This window comes from Pseudorasbora parva, chromosome 14 (genome assembly GCF_024679245.1).
Source record: "Pseudorasbora parva isolate DD20220531a chromosome 14, ASM2467924v1, whole genome shotgun sequence".
Taxonomy (NCBI): Eukaryota; Metazoa; Chordata; class Actinopteri; order Cypriniformes; family Gobionidae; genus Pseudorasbora; species Pseudorasbora parva.
In genome coordinates, this window is record NC_090185.1 from 25,217,556 (window position 1) to 25,235,746 (window position 18,191).

At 35.9% G+C, this 18,191-nt stretch overlaps 1 protein-coding gene across 7 annotated transcripts in view; it reads left to right on the plus strand.

Moving 5' to 3' along the window:
* Positions 1-18,191, plus strand: part of LOC137040431 (adhesion G-protein coupled receptor D2) — a 91,829-nt gene that overhangs the window by 71,084 nt on the left and 2,554 nt on the right. Inside the window, exon 25 of one of the 7 annotated variants that reach the window (XM_067416050.1) lies at positions 10,225-10,306. The exons of 4 other annotated variants lie outside the window; for them this stretch is intronic. In XM_067416050.1, the coding sequence (XP_067272151.1) occupies positions 10,225-10,251 (27 nt within the window). In that variant the 3' untranslated portion in view covers positions 10,252-10,306. Of the gene's footprint in view, positions 1-2,433; positions 2,516-5,949; positions 6,165-10,224; positions 10,307-18,191 lie in introns of those variants that run through there. 2 more of the 7 variants (XM_067416052.1, XM_067416051.1) reach the window with 2 other exon arrangements.

Genomic DNA, 18,191 nt, shown 5'->3' on the forward strand with positions numbered 1-18,191 from the left:
TTAATTTTCACATGCAGTTACACATTGTCAGTTAAAAACAAAAAAGTGGCTGGTAAAAACATTGAGTGGAAGACTTTGAAAAAAGTTAACTTCCATCCCTGGCGAGCGCTGTCTACGGGTGACGTCATGTATTTTGCTAAATGCGCAGTTAGGTAATGTGTCGCCCTCCATATGTCGCGAAACAGATATGCAATATAAACGATACAAAATTGGCCTACGATAGAGATTTTAAGTCTACATTCAACTACAACTGTTTATTAAAGGTTTGTTGCCGATTAGAACTTGATGCGATGAGGTTTTAAAATATTTTGAGAAGGTCTTTAAAAAGTCTTAAAAAGGTCTTGAAATTAACTTCAGGATTCCTGCATATACCCTGAAACTGCTGAAATCACGTGACGTTGGCGATCCGAATCATGAATCAATCCGCTGATTCAAGACTGTTTGAATCTTTATTTGAGATTTGAAAACAAATGCGGAAGTGAAGACAATGCTGAATAAAGTCATACGTTTTTGTTATTTTTGGACCAAAATGTATTTCTGATGCTTCAAGAGATTCTAATGAACTGTCCTTAGATTCTAATAACTGACGTCACATATGGACTACTTTGATGTTTTTTATTTTCTTTCTGGACATGGACAGTATAGTGCGTGAACTTACCCTTTAACTCCAAGTCTTCCTGAGTCGTTGCCAAAGCCGATTCGAAAGACCGCCATTCGCCAGCTTGTTTGTTTACAAGTAGCGTGCGGAATGTCCACAACTCTGCCATCATTATGTTAAGCCCGCCCACTGACTCTATACACGGTTTGATTGGCCTAACCAGAGTTTGTTTTTCCAGCTCACAAGTCTATGAAGAGTTGCTAGACGACACACGACACAGATTTGCTACCGCTAGGGTGCGTCTAGATTTATAGGCTTGGCGTTCAGTCTTTCCACTCATCATGTAAATAGTGAATCCACCGTGGTTTAAGCGCAGCTGGCTTTTAAAGGGGATGAGAGATGAGACTGATTGGTTTATTGCCCGTTACGCCCCAAAACACACCCATGACTCAATAAGAGACTAGGAACCATTTTAGACCATGCACCTGGTGCGGTTTTCCCATTGTTAAACTAGCAAAAGTGGTTTCGGACATGCCCTGGTGTGCTTTACACCATTCACTCAGATCGTTAAAATATGCATATAGTACAAACATAACACTGTAACCTGAAGAAAGGGCAAATGAATCGGTGACAAAACTGAATGATTCTTTTGACTGAACTGATTCAACCTGACCAATACAAGTTATTTTCAAAAATATTTCATGATGGATTTAAAAATAAAAGATAATTATGGTTTATATACAGGTATATAATAACATCAGATTACAGTATATAAAACTACTTTTTTTTGTGTTACTTTTCAATGTTGTTGCAACCTATTATTAATTTGAAGCGTCTTGAATTGTTCTAAAATGGTAATAAAAAAAAAAAAGTATGGTAAGTAATTAAGAAGCATATTCACTTAAAGCATGTTAAGACTGAGAGGAAGCAGAGTGATCATCAAAGACAGCAGCCCTCTGGTGGCGGCCAAAAAAAATTATCTGGTAGTACACTTATCACACTTTAAACATGATTCTCATTACAATTACCTAAAATGACTTCCTCCTGATTACATCACATTACTTCACGTATTTTGTTTTCGTTTGGATGGTCTGAGAGAAATTGTGTTCTGATTATTGCTATTTTCTCACTGTAAACAGAAATCTAATACCACAATTTGATTCACACTTGAGGCTTTACATGGAAATTTCCAGATTCCCAAAGGTGTGAATCAGTTTGAAGTGTACACACTCGTCAAGGTCACAGGCCTGGGCACGCACGCGGTGGTAGTGAGGAGAGGAGGGCGGGGCATGTTGATAATTGGCAGTTTAGTGTTAACCGGCATTGTGTCATACAGTGACGCATCCCATGATGCAAGAGTCATGATCGCTCTCAGCTGTGAGACGGCAGTCTGTTCACACTCTTACCCGACCAGATCTCCGCCGCTGAGATCTCCACATATTGATCCCATTTGACTTTAAAAACCTCTTTGGGGTTTCTCTAAGGCCTCACTGTCCTTTGTTTTTCATTTGTTTTGTTTTTCAGTCAGGTTGCCTGTCTCTCCACCCCTTCGATAAGGTTTATCATTTTCTGTATAGTTTTTTTCTTTTTCTTTTTTTCTTCTTCTTTTTCTTTTATTTCACTTCACATATTAACTACTGTTGCTGTTCTTTTGTTTTTGTTTCTTTGTTTTGCTGTGCTTTTTGTCATTTTTTTTAATGTATTAATTTAATTAAAGCATTATTTTGTTAATTGGCTTTATTTATAAATAATTTTGTTTTGTTTTTTGTTATTTTCTGTTGTTTTGATGTGCTTTGCATTGGTTTAAGTTTTTTTCTTTTCTTTTTTCCAAACAGGTCTGCTTCACCCACTAGCTAATTTAGCTTTTACTTTTTTTTTTGTCTGCTTTTTTCTTTTCTTTTTTCAAATTAATATTGCTAATGTTGCTTTCTTTTTTTTCTTTCTTTTTTTTGCTGTGCTTTTTTTGTTGTCATCTTTATTTATTTATTTCATTATTTTAGTAATGTATTTTATTTATCAATTGTTTTCTGTTCTTTTGATTTGTTTTGCTTTGCTATTTGTTTTGGCCTTTTTTTCCAAATAGGTTTGCCAAACACTTCATAAAAGTTATATTTATTATTGATTGATGTATTATTATATTTAGTATTGATGACTTTTTGAAAGTATTTATCACAACATTATTTGACCCAGAGGAGGACTGGCGGACAGGCAACTATGCTCTTATATGTAACGAGAGCACTCGTCCTTATTGCACTGTACCAGGTGGCCCAGTCACCAACCCTTGAACATGGACTACAGCCCTTCTGGAACCTTTATGAACTTCCGCCAGTGTGTCAATCACTAAGTGAGTGGCAGGGCTTCCTGTTTTGGCCGTGTGAGGTTACACATCCTGGCAGGGGAGCTGCTGTCAGCCACTGGACCTCGTGCTAGTCGTGTCTCTCCCTCCCTCCCTCCCACACACACACACACTTGTTCAGCCCCATGGGGATCTCCTGACTTGCAAGCTCTTGACACACCAGCGGAGGTGCTACACTGATTCCTGTTTTACTTCACACCTGCACAGTGCTGTCAGGACTGCTTTCCCGGCCACACGAGAGGTCAATCATGCTTCAGTCAAAGCTAATTAAAAAAAAATTGTGCCAAAAGAACAAAAATGAATCTGAAACGGCACTGATAGAGAGGAAGGACTGCAGAATGACAAAACGTTAAATGTTTGTCAGTAACACCGTAATAACTGCTGTAAAATATTTTGTAATTAAAATTTGGTGCTTTATTGGGGAACACTATATTTTGATGGTCCCTTTGGAACATTTTGTTAACTGTAAGTAACTTTATAACCACAGTACTCTGCAAAAGTCTTAGGCTTGTTAGTATTTTCACCCTCCCAAAATGTTTTAATCCATTTAATCCAATTTTTTATATATTTTGCAAAAGTGTGTCAGAAGGTAATATCAGTTTACATTTTTAAACATTAATTTTGCCATTAATTGTAATAATCCATTCCAGAGAGATTTTTGTATGCAGAAGGAGTCTGACAAAAGCTGTTTGATCCACACAGAGATCTAATCTCACTATCATCGAGTCCGTCTGTGATTACATGAGGAAACTGAAAAAAACGGAGACAAAATCCACAAGAACTGGGACAACATCTCCAAGAAACTTCTTCAGCTTGAAGAAACCTTGCAAAGCTCCTTGAAATACTATGAGCAAGTGTTCCAGGACAAAAGCTGTTTAAAACTCAAAGGGTGGTCACACCAAACACTGATTTGATTTAGTTATTAGGAGTTAATTGATAAACTCTTTATGACATTATTTTTGAAAGCAAGTGAATAAAACTGCTCACAGTACTGTTGCTTTGCAGGTAGTTTCTTCAAGCATCTTGGAGATGTCATCGCAGTTCTTGTGGATTTTGTCTCAGTTTTTTCAGTTTCTCAGTAGATCTGAAATACCATAGGCTTTCTGTGTCACTAATGTTTATCAAACAATTGTGGTATCATGGGAAAAAAAAGTTGAATATATATTTTTCCTATGGATATTTGGTTTTGACTTAGTGTGTCAAATTTGGTGTTGTTACCAGGGATTTTGTTTTGGAACCTTCAGAAAACTTTCTCAAAATTGAAAAGGCTCACTCTATCAACTTACATTTTTGGTTTACTAGGACTAGATATTACACTCCCTAGCGATTCAGCACTACCACAGTCCATGTTGAAGGAGTCTTCTTAGGTCTGTCTGCGCACTAATACGACACATCGTCAGTTGTGTGCCGCCGCAAAAAAAGTGTAGCTCAGTAATTTTTGTGTTTGATTCCAACAAATCATACATCATTTGAAGGGTTTTAAATAGAGCAAATAACAATAAATAAAAACAACAACAACTACTCATTTTTGAGTAACTCATTGCGAGCAACTCATTTTGCCAGCATGGGTCACATGTTTTTACATTGCTTTAAATTATCAAAATAAGTGAAGCAATTTTCTGTTTGGTTTTTTTGTTTTTTTGTTTCAGGAAGTTGTACAAGATTCAACTAATTTTACTACACTTTCCATGCTAGTAAATAAGAACACAGAATGTAAAAAATTAAAAAATCCTGCACTGTCATAATATTTACTAATTTTTTTTTAAAAATAAGATTGCAAGAATTGCAAGTTAGGACTGTGAATCCTATAAGATTTGAAAAACAAGTCAAAATGACTGATTTTCTTCACAGCTTTGCTCTTAATCCAAATGCTGTGTATCATGACTGACCAATTAGCCTTTTTAAACATCATTTGATTGGATCAATGAGGCCTTACTCCTCAAAGGCCTCTGCTAAAGAGTGTCTTTCCTCTAAAGATCCGATTACTGCTGTTGCTGATGAGTGATACTAGATAACATGGACCAGCTCTGCCTTCAGGGCATTTATACTTTTTTTATTTTTTGTTATTACTTCTCTTATTTTTTATATTTATTCCTTGAGCTAAAATGTTTGAGAATAGTTGAAAATATAATTTTTATTTTAAATGTATTAATATATTCAATTTTTATGGTCTTTTTTTCTATTTTTGTGTATTCAACTTTTCAAATATTTTAGCACAGGGAAAAAAGCTTTGAACGCGTTGAACCTTCAATCCCACTGACAATACACCAAAATAAAGAGGCATTTAACTGAAAAACAATGACAAATATTTCAAACCTCAGAGTGCAGATGGACTCACCTCTCCCACACTCTTTGAACGGCCAGTTGCAGAGACCATTGTTTCACCTGAAACAATTCATATTGAATCATCACCGTGTTGTCTTTTTATTCTCGCTGTCCATCGGGGCATGAGCATTAATATGCCATCACCACAGCTCACATCCTCGTTAGACACTGCAACCGATGAGGTTTCCTGTGGCTTGGGGGCTTCGCCAGCAGGACACTTGCTCCTACCAATCTATCAGCGAAGAAAGGAAGAGAGGCACAGAGCTGTTATGTCACTCTGAAACGGCCACCTGAGCTCCTGTGACTAACTCTGCAGGAAGAAAGAAGCCAGACCGCAAACATTTAGCTTTAGATCATGAAGGCCCGTTGAGGGAGGCTACTGTACACATAAACAACAGAAATTGTTTGTTGTGGAGACCTTTTCCCCTTTACAGCCCCATCTGTGGTGGTTTTTAAAGGGATAGTTCACCCAGAAATGACAATTCATGCTTATTTTTTTCCATGTTCTAAACGCCTACATGTGTTTTTCTGAATGGACATGAAATATCATTGGAGATAAAAAGAGGAGAATGGAAACGGTCATCCTGGTGTCATCGGTACGGAGACAGAATATTAATTAATCATCACTCGTGGGATCTAAAGTCTGCTCATCTCCGTCTCTTTACCCTAGTGTTGACTGTATCGTCAGGCTGGACGGGCGTGTGATGGACATTTCCCCTTGTAGTGTGGGTGGATTGGAGAGTGACACCTACTTCCACCCCCCATTGGAGAGGAAGTTCCTATCAGAACACAACAGGAAAAGAAAAAAGGAAAACAAGCTGACATCTTTTCACTGATGAAGTCACTTCCTACAGGCCCTGTATTGACCCTAGTCCACCCACCCAGCTTGAACTCAGAAGTGCCGCATGCTAGCTTTTTAGGAGGTAAATCTATTAGCTCTGAGTATATCTTCAATTGTCTATGCATTTATGATCTATATTGACTCTTCTACAACATTTATTTGACCTTTGTATCAAATATGACCAACATGTAACATGAGATCAAAGATCAGAAGAACAGACTGGATATTTGCTGATCTCTCTTGTCTTCATTGTGCCTTTCAACGACATGGCACTTGTCCCCCAGGTCCCCACGGGATATTTCACCCAAAAAGAAAAATGATTCCATGATTTCACCCTCAAGCCTCCTATGTGTATATAACTTTCAGCTTTCAGACCAACACAATTGGAGTTTCAAGCTTTTTAATGGGGGTGATTCGGATGATTCAGATCGCCAATGTCACGTGATTTCAGCAGTTTGCCAATTTGACACGCGATCCAAATCATGGATCGATTCACTGATTCTTAACCGTTCTAGTCTTTATTTGAGGATTGAAAACAAAACCGGAAGAGAAGACAATGCTGAATGAAGTCGTCGTTTTTGCTATTTTTGGACCAAAATGTATTTCCGATGCTTCAAGAGATTCTAATGAACTAACTGACGTCACATATGGACTACTTTGATGATGTTTTTATTCCCTTTCTGGACATGGAGAGTATAGTGTGCATACACTTGGATACATTAGTCATTAATGATATAAATTTCATTTTTGGGTGAACTAAACCCTTTAATAAAGTTCAAAATTCCTTCTGAAGCAAAGCAATAGGTTTTTGTAAGAAATTTTTTGATGGCCTACACAAATAATTTTACGCCAAAAGAGAAACCCCTGACAATGACGTATTGAGGAACGTTGAAGCGAAGACGATAGAGCAAAGCAACAAGTCACAAGGATTTCGGTATGTAAGGTGCTTGAGTTTGTTGCCCAGCCCTATTTGTTCAAACCGAGAAGTTGTCTACTCTCACCTTGACATTATGTATAAGAAGCTTACGCTACTCCTATACATCCTTGCATAGGCCATCTGCCTGTAGCTAGTTTATAAAGTTTTTTATATGGCTATTTTTTTTCTTTCAAAAAAGCATTGCTTTACTTCAGAAGGCCTTTATTAACCCCCTGGAGTTGTATGGATTACTTTTATGATGGATGGACGCACTTTTTTGGACTTCAAAATCAGGAGCGCCATTCACTCACATTAAGAGCAAAGATATTTTTTTATATAACTCCGATTGTGTTTGGCTGAAAGAAGAAAGTAATTCACCTAGGAGGCTTGAGGGTGAGTAAATAATGGAATCATTTTCCTTTCTGGGTAAACTAACCCTTTAAAGGAGTACTGTCCATGTTGTAATGGTACTGAATGCCACTTTAGAACACTACTTTAGAATTATTAAAAATAAATGCATAATAATGTGGATTACCAAATACTGTTTATTCATTTACACAGCTGGGACAGAGAATGAAAAAAGATGCTTCCATTTATGTTGATGGTATTTTCCTGTTTGCACTGAAATGCTGCTCAGCAGTTTGAGACAACAGAACCACGCTCTCATTTTTAGCTAAAGTATTTACAATCTCCTATCCCTCTCCTCTCAGAAGTCCTATAGACGTTTGGCTCAATAGAGGCAGATTAGTCCAATGCTTAATTAAACAGCTTGCGCTCCCATAGCTTGCTGCTGTTGTTAGTGGTGTGAAGTGACTCACAGGGGCTCATGGTGGTCTCTGGGTGAAGTCATTAGAGCCGCATGCCAGACCCTAGCAGAGCGGCTACCATTGCTCTCTCCTGGCTCATTGAAGATGCTCCCCCACCAAATGCATTCATTATTCATGAGTGCCAAATTTTAATCTGACGTGTATATCAAAGACGGCATTTGCTTTCTGATCTCCCCATGTGCGTCCAGCGCTAGCCAAAAGAAATTCATAAAAATGTCTCTCATTTCAAGAAATATTGTTTTAATTTGTGTTTTTCACACGCTTTGGGGAATGGCTTTATCTTTAGATTTTTGCATGTTTGAGTCATTTCAAAAATTGGTTTGTAGCATGGAACTGGACAAACTGATATATATATATATATATATATATATATATATATATTTCAAATCCAAATCCAAAACTTATTGATCTGCTTAGCATGATCATCATCTTTTAATTTTTCTTCTAATTAATTTAGAATAGCATAATTTTAAACAAAAAGCTCCTTTTTGCTTCTTCTTCACCTATGTTTTGATGAGGAAATTCTGTACTCTTTCAGAAGCTCCCTACCATATAACATAAAAAATACAGAAAGCCAGAAAAAAACTAGAAGAAGTGTCTTATGGAGGACCAAATTAAAAATAAATAAATAAATAATTAATTCAATAAAACAACAATTAAATGTAACTTTAATTGTTAAAATGCAATTTTATTCAGAATTAATTAATTAATGTAATAATTAAATGATTTAATTAAATATGAATTAAATCATTAAATGTATCTATTTATTTGGTAAAATTACATGAAAACACAACAATTATTGTTTAATTTATTTCCCAATTACCTCTTCCACACACACTATTATGTTTAAAAAAAAATGTTTTCATTATTAAAAGTGCTTTTTCAAAAAGCCTTTTTTCATAATAATATGCTGCATTTACGAACTTGACGCCTATTTGACAAATCCTGCATTTCCAAAGCACGATTTTTCCCAAAGATTTTTTTCATAATAATAGAGGACATTGCACAAATGCCAGTCAACAGCAAGTGGGCGGTGCTTGGCACTGATTGGATAATCCTTTCAGATTGATTTCTTTTTCTGTTTGGTCTGGCAAGTGGCAAGGGGAAATTGGGGAATTGATTGGAAATTAATATGGTGGTAGGAAATGATCAAGATAAAAACGCACTGCCTTAAACACAGCCACAGTTCTCATAGTTTTCAGGTTTTTAGAAAATTCAATGGAGTCAAAATACATTTTCAGTCACAAATAAGAAATGAGAAGCACCCTTGGTGTTCTGTGATGTCACCACACCACACAGATCGATATGTCATGTCTGTCGACTCTTCAGCTTCAAACCAATCAGCGCCAAGCACTGCCCACTGCCTGTTGACTGGCATTTTTGAAATGTTCTCTATTATTATGGAAAAAAATCTTTGGGAAAATCGTGCTTTGGAAATGCATAATTCGTCAAGTTCGTAAATGCAGCATATTATTATTATTTAAAAAACGGCTTTTTGAAAAAGCACTTTTAATAATGTATTAAAAAATGTATTTTTAAACATAACAATATATATAACATATTGTTATATAACATAACAATTGTGAAATATATTAAACAATAAATGTGTTTTCATGTAGTTTTACAAAATAAATAGATTTATTTATTTAATATTTCATTAAATTAATAATTTAATTATTTAAATTAATTAATTATTATTTAATTAATTATTTAATTATTTCAGAATAAACTGGTACATTTAATTGTGGTTTTTTTAAATTCATTATTTATTTAATTTAAACTTTTTTGACTGTTATGTTGTTTTTCATTAGTTCGCTGCTTAACATGCCCTGGATTTTCAGTAGGAAAAGGATGTCTCTTGATGTCTCAAGACTGAATCTTAATGCTGTGTGCCCAGTGACGTCTGCCAAAGTTACAGTCTTTCTGCAAAAATTTGGATGAAAGTAATTTATCCTAGTTTGGAATAATGTAACAATGAATAAACAATGATTTTTGGGTGAACTATCGCTTTGAAAGTTGGAGCTGTTACCTTGTAACTAGCATGTTTCCCCAGTCAAATTAAGCCAAGGTGCTCTTGTGGGAAAATTGGGTTTGAATATGGCCCAAATGTAAAAAAAAGAAAAACCTGAAGAAATAAGTAAACAGTTCTCAGGAGAGGTATTTCACATCTGCCCATGATCTACAGCCTGTTAGTATACACATCACACAATGTCAATCAGAATTCCTTCGGTCCTCTGATGTTAAGCAGATACAATTTCTCCTTTCGCGAATGCGCACACACATTAAGAGTGGCGGCAGGCACCGACAATCTTGCCACAGGTCAATGACAGCTTGACGGGCTTTGCCTGGTTTTCTCTGCAGGTGACACAAAGCAGCCCTCCTCTCTGATGCATACTGAAACAGATGCACACCAGTGTTCCCCCCGGAGCTCCCTCCACGCTCTCTTTGATGGTCCCAGGCTCCGGCCCTCTGATGTGGCCCTCTTTCAGTGCGTGTCATGTTCGCTTGGCGTACACAGGCTGTCTGATATCAAGTAGCTGCTGCCAGGGAACCAGTGTTGTAGAGGAACTGAACGGTCTCCAAGGATCGACTGGCAGACTAAATAACTGCTGATTTGCCATCAACTATCTGCTGTGTACGAACAGCTGTTTTTCAGAAGAAGAGAAGGCGGACGTCCAAAGGTTCTTCAATGCTATTTCTTCATCAAAATCCTAAACGAACAATCAACAGAGACTTTTGTGATGTATTTGCCTTACTTCTGCATATCTTGTTGCCCTGGCGAATCTCCTAAAATTATTAAGCAGGTGCTGCTGACTCTGCTGCTGGCTTCTTGTTGAAGAAGACACAAATTATTTGGTGCATTAGTGTATATGAATGAAACTTAGACCACTATGCTATTTCAAATCAATTATGGAAATAAATAAATTAAGTCGAATTATCAGAAAAATTATTGGCATGCTGTTGATTACTACAATAATTACAAATTTCCAATTAGTTGGAACAACATCATGATAACATTATAGCTTTAATGAAAAATGTTATAAATGTGCAGTTCATGTTTTACAGGCTACGTCTACATTAATCCGGATACATTTGAAAATGTCAGCCTGAAAAACAATCATAACGGTCAAAAAAATGGCACAATAACAGTTTTAGCTAACAGTCCACCTTCTTTAGATGATAAATGCTCTCCGTCCATATAGCATTTTTAGGCTTTTTCCAAAGGTTTCTCCTCCACACTAAAATGTCGGAAAACGCACAATTCACCTTACTTAAACCCTCACAAAAGATCACGGAAATTATACATCATTAAGTTATCACGCAATTCAGAGTCCAGTGGCGGTGTGCTTTACACCACTGCATCCGAAGCTTAGTATTGCAGTTGGTGATGTAAGGCTTGCATGCAGCTGCTCGGCCATGGAAACCCTTTCCATGAAGCTCTCTACACACTGTTCTTGAGCTAATCTGAATGTCACACAAAGTTTGGAGGTCTGTAGCTATTGAAAGTTGGTGACTTCTGCCCACTGCGCACCTCAGCATGAGCTGACCCTGCTTTGTTATTTTACGTGGCCTGTTGATGTTGTTTGCAATTGCTTCCACTTTGTTATAATACCACTTACAGTTGACCGTGGAATATTTAGAAGTGGACTTATTGCACAGTTGGCATCCTATCACAGTACCACGCTGGAATTCACTGAGCTCTGTAGTGACCAATTATTGCACAAATTTCACAGTTTGTAGAAGCTTAATTTTACAAACTGTCCTCCAAACTCAATAGGTCGTTTTCTAGCACCTTATTACGACCTATATTTACGTTTTAATGTCATGCGCCCTCTAGCTGGCGTAAAAATAATGACAGTGACTGTCGTTACCAATCAAAATGCGTGTTCAATGTGTGTGACTTTTTTTTTTTACCACCATTTGTCATATTTCACCTTAGAAAAATATTTTTTTACATTTACAACTACACCCACCCCATCCCTAAACCTACCCAGTGATTTATAGTGCATACACACTTTATGAGCACATGTGTTCCCTGGGATCGAACTCACGATTGCATGATCACATGTTGTTGTTGTGTAGTGCAATGCTTTACCAACTGAGGTATGCAAAAATAGAAATAGTACACAGATAAAAGGGAAAAATGCTTTAAAATGAAAGTGTCCTGCTGTCAGTAGGAGCACAACTTTAGAAAACACTTTTATGCGTCATATTTTATGAACTTCAATATTGTCGATAGGGGCGCAAATTTAGTAAATGCTCCCATGGGTCGTATTTCAAGGAAATGACAAGCGACCTATATAGGCGTATTGGTTGAAGGACATGTTGTGATTTTATACACCTTTGGTCATGGAAGTGACTGGAACACCTGAATCCAATGATTTACAGGGGTGTCCCAATACTTTTGGCAGTATGTTTTGTCTAATATGCAACTGCTTGCATGTTTTTTCAGAGGACAGCTAATCCAAGTAAATGTTTGTCATCTTTGCAAAACTGTGATATGAAGAGTGTGCAAAAAATTAACAACAGTGTGAAAGTGAATAGCACATAACAGGTACAATATTGGCATATATCCATTGGTACATGCATCACACGAATAACCATGCGCCATCATTTTCAAATGCCTCCACTTTTTCTCAGTCAACACTACAACACAAAATCTGCGTTTTAAAAAAATCCTCAGTTTTCGTAAATAAAACATGTCTCAGTTGTGAACGGAAGGCCAATACAGAGAGAAAAAGATGTGCTTTGCCTAACGGACGGATTCCAGAGCTGAAAAGTGTGTGCATGAGCTTAGCAGCGTTTCCTTATTGTGTTTGATTTGCTTGTACCGCGGTGTGAACCTTCCCAATCTCTGCTGTTTCCTGAGTGTTCCATTAGTGGGTCACAATTCAAGGTTGAACAGCCTTGCTGGACAGTGAAACACGTTCAGTCTCTAAACAAGTTCGACACCTGCAAAGTTCAGCTTTACCAGCTTTTTCCAGGCTGTTATTATTGATTTTATGGTAGCACTTTATTTTACAGTACTGTTGTACTTGTTATAGTAATTACAATAACTGGGTAATCACCCTGAACCTACCCCTAAACCTTACCTTAACTCATGTGGTTACCCAGTACTTTCTTAGGTAAGAACACTGTACGTGCACATACTGTCAAATAAAGTGCAACTGATATTATGCTATTTGTGTAGCTGTAAATGTATGTTATACAGCATGCATGATTTTGTAGCGGTGTCTACAAAGAGCATGTCATGCCTTGTGTTTGATTTCGTTATATATTCATGTTTGTCTGCTCGAGCTCCTGCTGTGCTCGTACGACCTTGGGTGACATTTCCAAGCATATGTATTGAACATTCTGACACGTCCCATTGTCAGACCACAAAGAAACACTTAAGTATTGAGTTTTGCACCTCATTGGAGGAGGCACAATCAGAAACTGACCTTGGATACACCCTCCCCTTATATTAAAAGGGAAGATCCAGGAAGAGAATATATTTGTGTACTTTTTGTGTCTTCGCCAACAACGGTATCCATATAACCCACCAACTCTCGAATGCAATTCAGAACGAACGCAGCACATTTTAGCCTCGATTTATTGTTTTATTTAATAAGGGTATTAGTTTTAGAAAATAAGCAGATATTTGAACTTTTGGGGATTTGGGTTGGTTCAGGATACAGTGGCCAACGCTCTGGTTTCACGTTATGTTGGCTTGTCATTTATAAAGTATTATTCTTGGATCCATAGGCACGTCGTTAAGTGTTTTAGGAATATCGGATCTCATTAACGAGGATTCACTCTGAGACTGCCTTCATTCCAACCAGAAGCGCTTAACTGCACCACTTGCACAATTATTATAGGTTGCAGATTTTGCAATAATACTGCAATAATTTAAATGATTGGAAGTTGTTTTCTCAAAGGCGTTTTGGTGAAACAGAGTCTGCTTAGAGTTACCGTGGGGATGTTTTTTTTTACGGTTACTAGCCTCAAATATTTAACCATATTTGCTTGTGTCTAAATGACATACAGTATGTTTTATAAGTAACTGGGTTGTAATGAAGTGGCATCTTAAATCTTATTTCGTGTCGAAGCTCAGACACTTTCCAAAACTGTATGACTTTTGTACAACAGAATAACAGAATGATCACGCTGCACTTTTCGTTACAATAAGCAGAGATGCTTTTAAAAAGACAAAAAAGCACAATAAAATATAATAAAATGAGTTTAGCACATTGTCCTGGGTGCTTTGTTCCCTATACAATAAAATAGTGGTAGATATGTCTTGTGCACAGAATTTAAAATCTTCAGAAAAAATACGATTTGAAATACATTATTATTATTATTATTACTTTTATTTGAGACTACGATTATTTGAGACATTAAATGCGGTTCACTGTTATTCACATATTCGCAGGGCCGTAGGCTCTGATCTGTGCATTTTAAGACATTTGAAGGCCAAAAAAATTGGATAACCAGAGCTTTAAAACTGTCATTTGGATAGTAGATTATTTGTCAATACCTGCTCTCTCCTCGTCTCCATCAGTCTTCTTTTTCTCTCAGTATCCTAATCTTGCCCTCTCTCTTCCCCTCCTAAAGCTGAGCTTTGAAGTATTTTCATTCATTGTCTGTATCAGTGAAAGTATAGGGTGATGGGTCAACTGATTTATGTTTTATAAATCTTTTTTTTTTTTTAGATAAGTGAATTTACTGAAGGCTACCAGGAAATATAGATAACTAAGTTTATTAAATTAATTTACAATATGTACACATTCATTATTAATCCTAATATGATGAAAATGGCTTTGTTAATGTTTCTTTCCCCCCATACACTGTAAAAAATTATATATTCAATAAGTTATGACAACATATGTTTTTACATTGTTTTAACTCATCAATATAAGTTAAGAAATGTTAAACTTGTTTTTATTAGTTATACAAGATGTAACTCATTTTTAAAAGTCAGTTTAACATAATTTAATTTGAAATAACTTAAACATCCAAGTCGATTGTACTGCAAAAGTTCAAAATGTGCCTCTTTTTTTTTTTTTTTATAGTGTAGTTACATAGTTCATTTGGCCTATTTTCAGTTAAAAATTATAAAATTACACAGAGGTTTATTAGTTTGTCTGATTATTCTATCCTAAAACTGCTGTCAAATATGAAATATTTAGATACTTGCATCTTATCTGCACTTTATGACCGTTAACTGAAGTATCACACTTGAATTCATGCTCAGCTGCTTTAATTTTATTGGTCATCTTCTTTAATATTTCGACATTGATGAGCGGTGACTGACCGATGAGGAGCTCAGATGAGAAGATCTTGGTGCTGTGCAATATCCTTACAGCACTAAAGTAAAGTTAATACTTTATTAGTCAATTTCACAGCATTTATTATACACTTCGGAAAAATACAGAGGTCCGGACCTCCCTCAGTGACCTCATAGCTGGCTACGGCCATGCATATTTTTACTTGTTCATATGAGTGTTTTTTTTTTTTGTTAGTATTATTTATTATTTATGTAAGGATCAGATTTAAGCATTCAACAGTCCCATAGTGTGTGTGTGTGTGTGTGTGTGTGTGTGTGTGTGTGTGTGTGTGTGTGTGTGTGTGTGTGTGTGTGTGTGTGTGTGTGTGTGTATATATATATAAAGTTAATTAAAAATAGTTAACAAATAAAAACTAATATATATATATATATATATATATATATATATATATATATATATATATATATATATATATATATATATTAGTTTTTATTTGTTTACAGTTAATAGTTTAGTACTTAGTACCATTTTCCTTTAATTTAAGTTTTTCATGTATTTCTTATTGCATGATACATAACTTATTTCAGCTTCAATTTAATTTCAATTAACAACGTTTTAATACATGAAAAAAGCACTTTAATAGTAAAATTCCATCATATTGAATTGAATAGTCTTACACATTTGTTTTATCAAATTTGTATTGTTATTTTCTATTCTTTTTCATACAAAATAAACAACAGACAAACAATCAGCCATGAAGTATAAGTGATCCTTACACATTTTAATTGAATAATTGATTAAGGATTGTTTGATTATTACATTATATCTTTATAATGTCTCTTTTTTTTATGGAAGGAAAAAGTCAAAAGAATTTGAGGGTGAGTAATTTATGACAAAAAGAATAAATGATTAGTGAGTTTCTTGATATATATATATATATATATATATATATATATATATATATATATATATATATATATATATATATATATATATATATATATATATATATATATATATATATATATACACTCCATTGAACTCTCATTACCTACGAAACAGTTTTTCATATCTGGGCTGTGTTCCATTGGCCGTCTCGATGAACTGCGAGTGAAGGTATTGTTACAAATTACTCTTGGCAAAACGGCCTATCATTTGTGACAATAAGAGGTCATTTTTCATGTCTGACCTTCTGTTTGGGCTGCATTTCTGATCCTGTGTAATTATGTCTTTGTGCTTCAGAATGTGGAAATTTAATCGCCTTTACAAAGAGGCCTGGCAAACGGCAGCAGCAGAAAGAGTTTTAGAGGAACTACGCGACCATTTTAACAGGACAACATGTTTGAATTAGATGTTCTAGCACTGGCTCTAAATGGATTTCTGAAGTGGTTGTTTGTGAGGATTTTCAATCGGACGTAACCTTGAGGCTTTTTTATGGGAGGTCCGTTGGATTTAAGTGCTGGTATAGCATGAAGAGCCTGAATACATGCGTTTCTCTCTCCATCTCCCTCCATCTATCTCGTTCCCCCTCTCCCTGCCTCTATTTCTCTTCCCTCTCTCTGTCTGTCTGCCTCTTTTTCTCTCTGAAATTGAAAAATCTGCCTCTGAAGTTGTTGCCATTGTCTGGGTAATTAATGGAATGCTGAGAGCGAGGTCCAGGTGCTTAAAGAGTTTTAAAAAAAAATCTTTTTCCTCATGACTAATAAGGATAGAAAATACACATTAGTGCTTTTGTGGTCCTTCTTTTTTATATATAAACTTATGTATAATACATGCATTTAAATGAAAGGACGGTGACCTTCGCTGTGTTCCATTTCAAACCCACCACATTTGTTTTGCATGTTGAGGTGAGGTTTAGCATAACAATCCAACTGCTCCTATTTAATATGCATCTATTAATTCGTCCATTTCTGTAGTTGGGAAGTTTGGGTCAAGGCCTCCGAGCAGTATTTTAAGCTGAGCTAAAAGTTTCTCGCTACATATAACCACGGTCTGATGTCTATTTATTGATGGATGCTGATTATTTATAGGCCTTTACTGTTTCTGTAGAAAACACAGGGATAATATTATTAAATATGTATACATGAGGTTGTTAGCTGAGCTTCATAATTAATGATATGTTAATGAATATTACAATGATGGTTACAATTCTAAATTCTGTCATTATCAGTCAGCAGAATCCAGTGATGTTTTTTTGAATGAAACATGAAAATGCAAAACACGCTATGAAGCGCTGTCAAGAGCATGCCAAACCAACAGGTGACAATATAACCCTAACCGTAAAGCCACATTGGCCAATCAGAAGCCTGGAAAAAGGTCATTGCCGGTTCCGTTTCTGACGCAAAAAGCCAAAATCTCCGCTTGCACTGTTCACATGACACCACTGCAACCGGAATTTCAAAAAATGTTCACCCTGGCAGAAGTTTTCCAAAAAAGTTTGGTTTTAGTGTCCAGATACTGCTTTCGCATGTGGACAAACAGCCAAACCGCAAAGAAAATGTGGGTTTGAAAATAAGTGTTTGTGTGCAGTTGGCCTTAGTTTATAATAAATGCTTGTCGGTACATTGGGCAGTACACTTTAACTAATATTTCAACTACAAAACAAGCAATGATGAGATTACTTATAACGATGCACTTAAGTCCTACTTAAGTGGTTAAAAAGTACTATAACTAATTTAAATGAAGTAAATGTTTGCACTTAAGTATTTGTGACCCATGCTGGCAAAAGGAGTCGGAATGCGCATGGGATAATTTCTACAGAAAAAACAAGTGAAAATTTTTGATTTACAAGTTCATTAAGCTCTCATCTATCGACCCCTATGCTCCAAATAGCCATTAAACAACAAGTAATCTAAAAGTATCCTTATTCGTATGCTTTCTGAGAGGAGTATCTTTCCCTTATCCATGAAAAATGCATTTTTTTTCTCTGCTCGCTTCTTTACGATTGGCACTTCCCTTCCGCACAAGTTTGGTATTGTTTTAAAGTGCAGCATTCATCCATCTTTGTGAATATTCATAACGATTTCTCAGTCTGACTCTGACATGAATCTGAACCATTGA